Source organism: Xiphias gladius, chromosome 17, assembly GCF_016859285.1.
Source record: "Xiphias gladius isolate SHS-SW01 ecotype Sanya breed wild chromosome 17, ASM1685928v1, whole genome shotgun sequence".
NCBI lineage: Eukaryota > Metazoa > Chordata > Actinopteri > Istiophoriformes > Xiphiidae > Xiphias > Xiphias gladius.
The window spans coordinates 10,223,615-10,236,443 of NC_053416.1; the positions used below are offsets into that span (position 1 = coordinate 10,223,615).

The following is a 12,829-nucleotide window of genomic DNA, read 5'->3' on the forward strand; positions in this document are numbered from 1 at the left end:
GATGCGTCCGCCACCGCTGGGTCACCAATATCTTCGGATATTATATTTGATTGCTGGTAGTTTGAAAAAAAAAAAAAAAAAAAAAAAAACAACAACAACCAGGAGGGTGGATAGAGAAAGATAAATAGATGGACTCAGAAAGATGGACAGATCTTTTCTCTTGTTTTGTCATTTCTCTGAGAACAAAGCTAAGATACAAAGACCTGCTTCAAATACTGTAATAGACTTACAATCATTCTCTATTCCCGTCCAACACACCGACTTGCACATCTTCACCCTTTCCTTTTTTCTCTCCTCATAAATTAGGGAGGAATTCCTGGGAGCAGGAAGTTAAGTCGGTAATGGATCGTTGAATAATTTCTGATGTCTCACATGGAGATTCTCACACATAATGTGATGAACCATCAGCCAAGCTCAGTTTGAGAAATCAACTCAAAATTATACATAAACTCTCTGCATTTATCTGATTGGCTGTGCACAGAGTAGCTGTGACCTATGAAGAAAAACACATGTATTACAGTAATAAAGCAGTAACATGTTTGTTTAGTGATTAAAGGGCATGCTCTGTCAACAGGTAATGCACAGCTGTTTTTTTAATTCGCTTTTTTTTTTCTTTTTACAATTTGTATTTAATCATGAAGTTGAAGACCATGCCCTGGTTCAATCCAAAACTGTAGACAATTAAAAACAATTATATTTTTTTTTATTATCGATTAGTTTGCTGATTATTTTCTCCATCAAGGGATTAATCTTTTGGTCTATGAAATGCCACTGAATGTCTATGAAAAATATTCATCAAAATATCCCAGATCCCGATGTGTCATCTTCAGATTCCATGTTTTGACTGATCAATTTTCTGTAGATGGAATAATTGATTATTTGACTAATTGTTTCAGCTCTAATATGAATGAAGTACATTTTCAATAAAATCTTTAAATTAAATCTGAAGAAGTCCATTTAAAGGAAAGTACTGCCCAGAAATGAGTTCAATCCATTTCCTAAGTTCTGCAGGAGCTAAATTGAGCACAACCCTTTTAGAAATATTTTAAAAAACACACTTTACATTTGTAGTTGGTGGAAACAGAAGGACACTTAAATACCTAACTGCAACAAGGGAAACTATTTCTCTGCATTATAAGTTCAGAAAACAAAACAAAACAAACACATAAAACCATTTTGTGCCATCAATATAGTCATTGTGGCTTTAATGTTCATATTTCATACGGTACTCTTACAGCCACTCCCCTGTTTACCATATACTATGTAATCAACTGGATTTTCATTGTTACCTGTTGGTTGCACCATTGGTTTTCAGTCCTGCTCCCCAGGATGCTGGTTTTTCATTCTAGCTGTGTAAACAGAGACTGATTTACACCTCTGATGCCAGGGGAATGCAAATAACTGCCCTACTTACCTGGATGAAGAGTGAAAAGCAGCTGTGCAACAGTGGGTTTCAGGAGTCAACCCAGTGATGGAAGTTTAGTAGTAATGGTATAAAGATTTCCTTTTTTTAAGCTGCAATAATCAATAGTTCAATATCGACAATGGAAGAAATGACTACTTGTATGTAAAAAGTGTTGCTCGTAGTGATGAACCCACAGAGAATTACCACCCAACTCTGGAGTTTCCTTCAGCTCTATAGAGCTTTTTAGCATCTTTCAGCGCATTGTTTTGGTTATCCAGCTCGCAGCTTTACCGTTTTCACATTTTCTGATGCAGCAGGCAGCTCTTTTCAGTAGAAGAACTCTAAAAACGCACTGCACCCTACCCGCCCAGCACCAAAGACCAGACAGGCAAAGTAAGCAACTAGCAGGGGAACATAGTGGAGCATTTAGCAGCTACAGAGTCATATTTTTTATCAGGGGTTAGTGGGAGACCAAAAACAGAGCTAAAAACAGAAGGAATATTGGACTTATATTTCATCAGGGTAGAGAACATGACTGAAAAATGAACGATATATAATAGCTGAGAGAGTATAAATAATAGTTAGCTTACTAGTCTAACAAGCCATATCATACTTAAAAAAAAATATGATAACATGAAAGTGTTGTGTTCACAGCTTATTTTCTCTGCCCCAGAGAGGCCACTGCAGGTTTAAAAACAACAAATATATAATGAAGAGTGTATGAGTGTTTTTAACTCGACTTTATTGCAAATATAGATAATCACATCCTCGGAAAAGGTCTTTGAAAAGCTATATTCGATGTTTCTAACCAGATCCATGCGACAACATGATTCTGATTTCTTATTTTAGAATCATGTCACACATTTGAGCTCTGTGTTTGCAGGGCTGTCTAATTTAAATCAACCACATATCTAAACACTAAAAGAGGAGCTGATTAAACATGAATCACCTTTGAAATGTCATCAATTCATCCTCTTAGAACTCATGTTGTACCAGTACAACTGCCGCAAGGATGGATCTCCTTTCCTTTTTGTGTGGATTTCATTCACAGTCTTATTTACAAGGAAACACTAGAATCAAACATGTCAAGAAAAATGTCTGCAGCTGCCTTACACGCTGAAACTTCACCAGAAACCAACCCTCCCGCAGCTCAGTCTTTGGGGATGAAAAATGAAACAGAAATCGTAGTGATAACGAGTTTGAGGAATAACATATTGGGGAAGACGGGGAGAAAAGAAAAGTCCTGACAGCTTTTCCCCAGAGAATTTCAAATCTAAAAAAAATATTGTGATTGGAGACAAAGATGGAGAGGGAGAAAGAGAAAGTGGAGTTTTACAAGCTACAACTGTCTTTTCTGTAATGTACTTTTCTTTACTTCTTCATCCGTCACTCATTCATTCACTTGAATATAGAAATGAAAACTTAAAAACTCTGAAGCGGTTTTTAAAAAAACATATATCAACTCCTGTTGACTTGAAAAACATCCAGCATCACGCGGTGTGGCAGCAGTCCTTTCACCGCACTGAAATAAACTGTGAGGCTTTATTACAGATCTAAAAGTGACGCTCAGTCAATCATGGAGATATATTAAAAGGTAACAGTGAATCAAGATCTTGGCGTAAAATATACGTGACTAACTGAACATTTGTAAATAGCTTCTCACAGGAAATTGCAGCAGAGGCTGTGAATCAGTATGTGCCGGAATCACTTCTACATCTTACTGATGTAGAAGTGCCTGTCAGTCTTGTTAACGTATTTAAAGGTCACAGCAAGTGAATACGTTTAAATCGTAACAGGGCTACAGCCGTGCTAGCAGATCTGTGAAGCTGTCAAATTGTAAGGAGGATAAAAGTTGAGATGATAAATCAGCGGATCACCAGACTCATTACAACTCATGGTAACACTTTCTAATACAGCAGTGTAAGTTTGTTCTTTTGCTCAGTTACCAGTAAAATACTTACTGGTTCCCACTGGTATTTAAATGTATGTACAGTGGGAAAAAAAAAAAAAAAAAACCAAAAAAAATAGGACATTTTAGAGGGCAGGAGAAAATACCGGGGGAAATGGTGTCAACAACAGCTAAATCATGTCAAAGTAATTATTGTATAAAAGTATTTCACACTCACTGTATGCTACCAAAACTGCACGGGCGCAGTTAGTTAATGCAAAGGGCTTTAAGAAAACCTCTCAAAACCCAACAACAGGGGCACTCACCAGTGCTGGGGTACTGCAGTGTAGGTTTGGGGTAGTGAGCTTGAAGAAGCTTTAAGGAGTCGAGCTAGAGCTAATTAAAACATGTTAAACACTGGCTCACTGAAAAGGCCATTTGACCCACCAGCCTATGTTCTTTGGAATAAATACAGCGCAGGTGCTGTTCCTTATAGTAGTGGATGAAGTACAATAAAAACAAATGCGTTCGGGGCGCCCAGTGACCCGGTGGTTAATGTGCATACCGCATAACTACAACATCCACGGTTCGATGCCCGGGTAGGGGGACCCTGGTTGCATGTCATACCCCACTCTCAAAAACTGCTGGAGGATATTTGAGTACAAGTAGCGAACAGTCTGTACTTCAGGCTGGACCAAGGTAACAGAAATATCAACTGACTGAAGCCACGCCGCTACCTTGGCTAAAACATAAGCTTGAGTACACATAAATAGATTCTCAGGAGAAATCAAAAATGAAAAATGAGGTGCTACTTCTATGGAATAATAAGTAATCGAGTTGTTATTATATTTTCATTCATCCTGTCATGACTGTTCATGGCTGCATCATTTATATAATGTTTTTTTTACATCAAGCTTTTTTAAACAAGATTTTACTCTTCATGAATGAATGTTTTACCAGAGTATTTGGATCTGTTTAATCAGAGGAGGTGGTACTTTGTTCAGTAGATTTTGCTGATAGCTAAAGGGCTGTATAAATGAGGCAACATTGATTGATAGCCACTTCATTAGGTAATATGAAATGAAAGAGTGAGAGGCGGAGGAAGGGAAAGAGTAATGAAGCAACATAAAGCGCCGGTGTGTTTGAACCTAGAGGCCCTGAACACGTTATCGTGAAATGAGTCACAGAATGAGAAAGTTGAGGCAAAATTAAGACATATGAAAAGACTGACGTCTGGTGTGCTGCTGCATTGAAAGCTGAGGCTCCGGAGCCTCGGGGGTCCAATCAAGTGCACTGTATTCAGTACACCTACTGCGGCCTTCAACTCGTAGATTACTGGAGCCAAGTGACAGCTTTCTTATTCAGATAGTGGAGCCAGTTTGTGTGCACAGCAGTTTCTGGCTTTGTTTCAAAGTGATGGAGAGCTGCTCAGAAGCAGTGCAATTAGCCACAAGGACACTGAGACATTGTTATCTTTCTCTCCATTCACCTCTCCGCTGCCATGTCACTTGTACACCCTTCCTGTGTATCGGGCCCTTCCTCGGGTGCGCATTAGTGAATGCACAAAACAGTAGGGACACTTTTCCCTTTGAGTAAGTGCAGTGGTGAGGTGAAATCTGGTAAAAGCTCTTCTTTTGTCCATTTAAGTCAGTATCACAAAGGAAGAGATGAAGCTTACGCAGAGGAGAGAAGTTAATGATTTTTTTTTTTTTTAGGATTCAGAATTAAAATTTAAAGTGCAGATTTTGCAAATGTGGCCACAAGCCAGTGTGGAGAGGATAACCCAGATATTGTATTTGTTCAGTATCCAGATAGAAAAAAAATCCAGATTTTATTCCGTAGGTGAAGTGAGGTTGAGAAGTGAAATTCAATCGCTGTTGTGTACTAGAAACAGGGGGCACAATTTATGCACAGTTTTAGTTTTATACAGATTTTACTCACAGCTGCGCTAGAATTAGGGGAACATCTGAGGAAAGGTTTCTTTTTCTTCAAGCAAAGACTACAACTGATGGCCAATGAGCAGAGCTACAGAATACTTCCGTCTTATTAAAACTTGGAACTTGTCTCTGTACCTTTGACTATTTTTCCCATCAGTACTGATAACAATGTACTGACCTAGATACAGTAAGTGCTGAGAAGAAGGAAACAAGAGAGTTGACACGATGAGACAGGTTTCAATTACACCCCATTACACAAACTTATTTGGAATTACTACCTAAAGACTCTGTTGTAAAAACTGATTAGTTTTACAGCCTACTGCATTATACTATATTATAATAGTGGACTATTAATACTAATAAAGTGGAAGTAGCATTCCAGTGTTGTAGTTGGTCACGGTGGAGCTAACGTTAACTATTTTATATACCGTTGGGTCGTTAAATGTATAACTGTAAATCATATTTTATTTAAGGTCATAATGTTATTTGTGTAAAATTGTAATCTGCAAAGTAAGTAGCAACTAAACCCATCACATGAATGTGATGGATTAAAAAGTACAATGTCTTTTTGAACTGTAGGAAGTATAAAGTAGCATGAAATGGAGATACTCAAGTAAAGTGCTAGTACCTCAAGTTTGTACTTAACAGTACCTGAGTGATTAATATTATGGTACTAGCCACAACCGCAAAACTAAAATGTGTTGTGTTAAAAGCTGGAATTATCCTTGAGCGGCGTTGACACGTTGCTCAAGGGAGCCTCAGCTGTAGTTGCCAAATTAATGGAGAAATCCCATCCACTGTCTTTGAACCAGTACCTTCCAAACACAGCCGTGGAAAAAGTAGAGTTGAAGAGTTTCACTCTGTCCCTCTCCACCAGACTCCCGTATTTTGACCGTGGCTCTGAACCTGTTTGCTTGAGGAGTGTTAGACTGACAGTACTGGGGCAAGACTATTTTACCAAGACTCTTTTTAGCTCCCATGTAGCTGGCAGCCCAAAGCACAGCATTTTCCCTTCAGACAGGGGGTCTTGGATTGTGGGCACCAGACCTTATTAACATACAGCAGAGCTCTAACAGATGCCTGGCACCAGTGTCTCCTGCAGGATGGTTTCTAGCTGCGTTGGGCGTTGGGCGTACTGTATGTTCTATCTGTTAGCAAACTAGGCTTTCATCTCTCCCTCTATCCCTACCTACACCTTTAGGGTATTGAGCAGTGCACTTGTCTCAGTCTCTCTTTTTAAAATTGCTTTTTTTATGACATTTCTGCTTTATTAGAATATATACCGTGGAACTATATCTGAGCTCCTGATGTGCTTCTGTTGTCATATCAGGCTCAGGATCTTTTTGGCTAGGCACATCCAATTTTTAGAGGAAGCAGTAAACACATTTTTATTCCATATTTAAACAATGCACAATGGAATATCTGTAAATATAAAAACGTATACCATAAAGATGGCTATACTTCCAAGATAATGTTTTATTACTGTTACAAACCTCAGAGGACACACAGAGATCTTTTACACTTTGCCTTTTGAATACTATACCTCTAGATGGTTACAACGTAGTAAAAGGTCTTATTAGAGGAAGAGGCGAGAAAACATGGGCGACATCGAGTAACAAAGGTTGTGATTTGGATTCAGATGTGTGAGTTCGTGGATATCATAGTTCACATTCCATTCTCCTGTATAGAGTACGTACTTAAGTATTTTAGCACATTTTTTGTCGAGCAGAGAAGGGTCTGCACACTTAGATCCAGTGTAAGTAATTAATAATGAAGCCAACCTTTTTTCACATTTGTCCTGATGTGGGTGTTGCGACTGAAAACTTGGCTTTATATATACTTGCACTGGACCTCTGTGCACAGCTTCCTTTTCTTCACATTTGAGCATAGTGTCTCGAGCGCAATGTTTTCAGCTACATTTCATCATTTTTGTGCGTCAGCATCTTATTTTCTGCATCTTTAGCAGGGCCGCGTTTTAATTTAAAGCGTAGTGAGACGCTTTGTGGTGACTTTTTTTTTTTTTTAAGTTGTGACTTGACTCTTCCACCAATGCACCAGTCCAATCCACCACTGCCTATAGCATCCCTCTTTATTCAACTGCTTTAATGGTTTCTCTCTCCTCCAGGTGGTGGTAAAAACTCGCACTGAGTACCAGACAGAGAAGAAGAGGCTGAAGGTTCCCAAGGTGGAGGAATTCACCATCAGCTTTACTGATGGGGTGTCTGAGAGACTTAAGGTAAGAATGAATGAATCTCTAAACTCTGAAACTTTATAATAATAAAAAATAAAAAATAATTTTTTTTAAAATTGCTTTACTTGATTATCTTGATTATCTGTGAAGAAAAAAAAAAAAAGGCTGCCCAAGGAGATTGTTTTTGTGTGTGCGCTAAGGTAAATTTTGTCATCATTGCTCTAATTAGGAGCAGGATATTTATTCATCTGACATTTCCTTCCTCGGCTTACCAAAATTAAATCAGTGTGCGCGGCTCGGTGTGCCAGTTTGGTTTAGAATTACACCTGCAGCTGACTCACTTTGCTATGTAAATACTCGGGTGGTAGGGATGCAAGCAGAGCTGCAGACAAACAAATGGAAGAATTGGTAATAGTATGAATATCTCATGCAGACATGAACATCATGCTCCATCTGTTTCCTCCGTTTCTTCTCTCCGTCTCTCACACGCACGCATAATCATGCACATGCCTGCAAGCACACACTCTTTTCCAGTGATGGAAAGTAAATAAGTAGATTTACTTAAGAACCGTTTTAAGTATACTTGTGAGGCACTTGTACTTTACTCCATGACTTTATACAACACAACATTTTAAATGGAAATATTATGCTTTTTAATCCACTAAATTTTTTAAGGATGACATTGCAAGTCACTTTACTGATAAAAATTTTACATTAAGAATTATGATAAGCTTATAAAATACAGCACATTGTTAAAAGGTTATTTTTCTGATGTCTATGAGTTGTTAGCAGCTCCACCAAAGACTGATTTCCCCTCACATTTTGAAAATGATTTGGGAATGACGACTGTTTGGGCCAAGCTGGACTGGGTCTGTTCCAGTCTGGGTTAGCTGATTTTGACGGGCATCTAATAAAATCATTTAGTGTCTGATATTTAAAGATACAAGCCTTCGGATCCAGTCGCTGCCATTCGTTCTCCTGAATAATTTTTTTTTTTTTTTTTGCACGTGTCACTCAAGGGAGACAAACTAGTACATCAACCTTTTCAACGCAAATGTCACGGCATATAAACAGTGCAAGCAGCTGGTTGTCGTCCATGTTTGTGTTCGTACAAGGAAACGCGACAACAGGTGTCCTCGCAGGTAACTGCGATGGGGTCTACCGCCAGTTACCCGCACCAGAGCTCCCGTCATTACTTACTGTGATGTAAAAATTGTGAGCTGCTGGAAGAAGGTTTGGCTTAAGCAGAAGCATTTATCGATGCATCGAGGAGAAGAGGTACTCATGGGACTACATCACATCCATACATCTGTGAAGCTTCTAATCGGCACCGAATCCTGAAGACTAACTCACAGTTTACCTAACTCGCGTTGCATATCCCAATTACCTCTGTCCCACTAAGAGAGATTTACTGACCATGAGGCACAGCGACAAAGGCTGGTTGTTATAGCTATCTCCCGTATCACTACATTCACAGCGATCGGAGAGTTCACTATTGTTCACAGTAGGTGACGAGAGTGTGACGTTTGTAGATACGCTGCCTAAATGAAAGAAAATCGACATAAAGAAGGGAAGTCCCCCCGCACTTAAGAGTCGTTCGATGTGTTTAGTGTATTTACTCAGTTTTATGCTTTATGTATCTTTCTGACAAAGAATAAAAAAAATAAATAAATAAATTAAAAAAAGTAGCTTAAACAGCTCCACCTCAAGCAGCTACAGTGAAATGCTGCTTACACACTGTTGCATTAGTATTAAAAATCTAATTATGTCTCAGGGCCCATTTTACTGCAGAATGAGAACTTTTACTTTTGATACTTTATGTATATTCTTGTGATAATGCTTTTGTACCTCTCCTTCAGTGGGATTTTGACCAGGACTTTTACTTGCTGAGTACTTCTTCCAACACTGCACTTCCCTAGCAAAGATTAGGACAGGCGACTTCAGCTGTGTGTGTGTGAATCCCCAACTATCTCCAACAACACCTACATCACCAAGGCGCTGTCTGTTCCATTTTTCCGTCGTTAGGGGAGACCAAAGAGAGCTCACGTTGTCATGGCAGCAAAGAAAACCTCCCTCCATGGCAACCCTGGCAGAGACACAGAGAGAGAGGAGAGAAAGTGTGCGCAAATGTCTAAGTGTGCGCGTGCGCGCGTTTCAACGTGTGTGTAATTGAGAGGTGTAACGCCGGCTTGAAAGGTCCTTGAAAGTGGAGGACAGTAGAAAGATATCGGACACCAAAAGAGGCTGTGAAATTATCAGGTTGAGACAGTGTGTACACACACACACACACACACACACACGCACACACACACTATTCACACACTGCTACACTGAAGCTGTTTCAGAGCATTGTTGCCAAGGTTAAGCAGCAACCTGCCTCACCTAGGCCTCTACACTCTAAAGCGATGCAATGAGCTTGGTGTCTTGGAAATGGCAGTGTCGGTGGAAAGGCACGTCAGGAATCCTCTATGTAGGCAAAATGTGTGTTTTACCCCTGAAGTTGGCTGAGTCCAGCTGAGCCCGGGAGTCCCTTACTGATTTCAAATACAGCCACACAAAGAGGCGCAAGTGTTCTAGTCTTTTATGAGCTGTGCTTGAAATTGTACAGGTTAAACAGGGAGAGGAGTGGGCCATATGGGCAAAATCTTCTATCACAGTATATGTAACATACTTTTTTTTGGTCAAATCACAATATTGATATACGCTCAGCTGGCAGTTTATTAGGTCCACCTAGCTAAAACGAATACAGTCTAATGAAATAGTCCTGCAATAAATCCTCCCTTCATGAAGGTTTCAATATTCAGTTTTTATTGAAACTCTGTTGAAGTGTTGATTCAACTTCGTGATCATTTTGGCTGCAGTTTGTGGTCCTGCTGACCTGTATTACGTTCTACGAAGAAGTGTGTCTGTTATTTTACCTACACTCATTGATTTGAAATGGGTGGACAAAAAAACACACCTGTCAACATAATGCATTGCAATTCAACACCACCACAAGCTGCAGGCGCTGCTGCGTTAGTTTTAGCTGGGTGTACCTACTAAACCGACAACAGTGTATATTATGATATAGCACATTTTCTGAAAATCAAATTGAGAAACTTTTTATGCATAAGATAGCTAGATAGGACTGCCTAATTTTGATTAATATAATGAATTGAGTACCTGAACAATCCAGGTACTTCATCGCATTCTTGTCGAAAAGTAAACAATATTGCCTTGAAAATATACTGCGTTTTAAATTCTAGTGTTGCCCACTATGGCCCAATACAATAGCCACATCAGTATAAATGGTGGAGCGAAATCTCTCACGGTTGATCAATTCCCATCATTTGCATTTGAAACAAATACTGAGAAGAAAGAGGAGGGAAAACAAACACACACACCTTTCCAATATCGGATTTCATGCCGTGATTGGCTTGACAGGTGTTTTGGAGACTTGTGAATGTGTGGCACTTGCAGTAATGGAAACAAATCAGGACACATTGCCTACGCGTCGCCAAACGGCGATGCTGAATTGCCATGCTGGTTATCGGAGTTGTCCAAAACATTGCCGCAGACTTAACAATCTTGTCTGGTTTGCCACCGCATCAGCTTTTGTTAGACAGAAATGCATCTCAGTCTATGTGATTTTGTGCAGTGTCGGTTGCTTTTGGGTGCTCAACTGCACCGCTTGCTCTGCCTGACTGACAGAGCAGATTCTGCAGGCGCACAGGCATGTCCACACTGACACACAGACACACACACACACACACACACAGTAAAGGGAAACAGCGTGCTGTGCAGAGCAAACATTTCTGGATGAAAAGCTTGCACATCTCTTCTCTCTTCAAAGCTTTGCAGATTGTGTTGATGGATGAAGAGCTCAGCGTGTAAAATGCTCTCTAATCTGCCCTCCCTCACTGCCTTGCTCCTGCTTACCACTCTCCATCCTTTTCTCCACTCTCCTTCCCTGCCTCTGCTTTCTTTCCTCTCCTTGCATGTTTCTGCTTACTGCGTTGCTTTTTCCTTTTTTTGATGTAAACACCTTTATTTTGAAATGCACTGCAGCTTCATTTATAAATGACATGTTACATTTCAGACATTTGTCCACAGCTTTTGTTCAGAGTGAAGAAAATGGCTATGGCAGTGTCCCTATGAATACAGAATAAGGCTGCTGCAAGGAAAGCAGATAGAAAAAACAGGAACAAGTGGGGAGAAGGCACATTGGGAGAGTTTATGTTGCCTTGAAAAACCCACCAGAAAACGAAGAATATAAAATAAAGTTATAATTTGGTGGGAGTAGGGCATAAGACCAGATATATTTGATGATGGTTTCTCATACAAGCTCCTTCCCTTCCTGCTCTCTCTCCTTGTCTATATCATCCCTTCCATCCCTCCCTATTTCCCAAAGATTCCTCCCTTTAGACCTGGTTCATGTGTCATTGCTTCCTGTGTCCCTGTCCCCTCCCTCTTTCCTCCCTCCTACTCTCATTCCGCCCCTCGCTGCCTGCCTCATACTCCCCCCCCTCTCCGTCTTTCTAATTTCTCCCATCAGACCTGAGCTACATTGTATTCCCTATAGTTGATTTGTTCCATGAACGAACCGAGGAGGGCACGTTTCACCCCTCATTAGCGAGCTCAAGGAAAGCCAGACTACAAGCCCCTGAATTTCACTGCACGTCGAGCAAACCAAACCTGGAGAGGTCTCAGTTAGAGGCAGGAGGGAGGGAGAGAAGAGATGGCCAGAAAGACATGTACATAGGTACTGTACATTGAGCCGATATTATCGTAGGATTTCGGTATATTTTTGCCGATAAAACATAAAAAAAAAAGAAAAGAAACAAATGCACAAAATGTTTTGAAAAGGCGTGATTAGACTTCAATCTCTTGACATAAATAATATTTGCAAAAATCTTAGAGATAACAGAGAGGCGCAAAAGGATACTAGTAACTTAAAGAGAAATTGATTTGCAAATTGATGTATAAAGAGGAATTATTCTTTGCTGACAGGTGATTTTAAGTTTAAAAAAATTATTAAATATTATAGTTAAGTAAAGGTTTATAGTGCATTTTTACAGTTAACAGTATGGCGTCTGTTATATTTGCTCTCAGTGTTCTTGAACTGTGAAATCTCATGTTAATTGAATATTTTGGTCACAATTCTTAATAACCAGTTAAACCCTGTCTCCTAAAAGCGTACGTTTATATACAACTAATATGCAACGGCAAATGTGTTCAGAAAGAATTTCAATGCTGAACTGTAACATTTTTTTTGAATCAACAAAATAAGGGAACAGATTTAATGAACCTATCTGAAAAGTCATAAAATGTTCATACTGATGATGTATTTGTCAGGTTTTTTCTACAATATCATCTCGTGGCAATTGAAGCATGATGTTTTTATGGTTATTTTCGCGCCACTGACAGAA

At 39.6% G+C, this 12,829-nt stretch overlaps 1 protein-coding gene and 1 long non-coding RNA gene across 4 annotated transcripts in view; one reads left to right on the forward strand and one right to left on the reverse strand.

Moving 5' to 3' along the window:
* The window catches only part of LOC120802263, a 171,716-nt gene that overhangs the window by 23,449 nt on the left and 135,438 nt on the right, over positions 1–12,829 (reverse strand). The gene's annotated exons all lie outside the window — the stretch shown is intronic.
* Positions 1–12,829, forward strand: part of nsg2 (neuronal vesicle trafficking associated 2) — a 39,528-nt gene that overhangs the window by 5,922 nt on the left and 20,777 nt on the right. Inside the window, exon 3 of the mRNA XM_040149869.1 lies at positions 7,356–7,466. Coding sequence (XP_040005803.1) covers positions 7,356–7,466 — 111 coding nt within the window. The remainder of the gene's footprint in view (positions 1–7,355; positions 7,467–12,829) is intronic.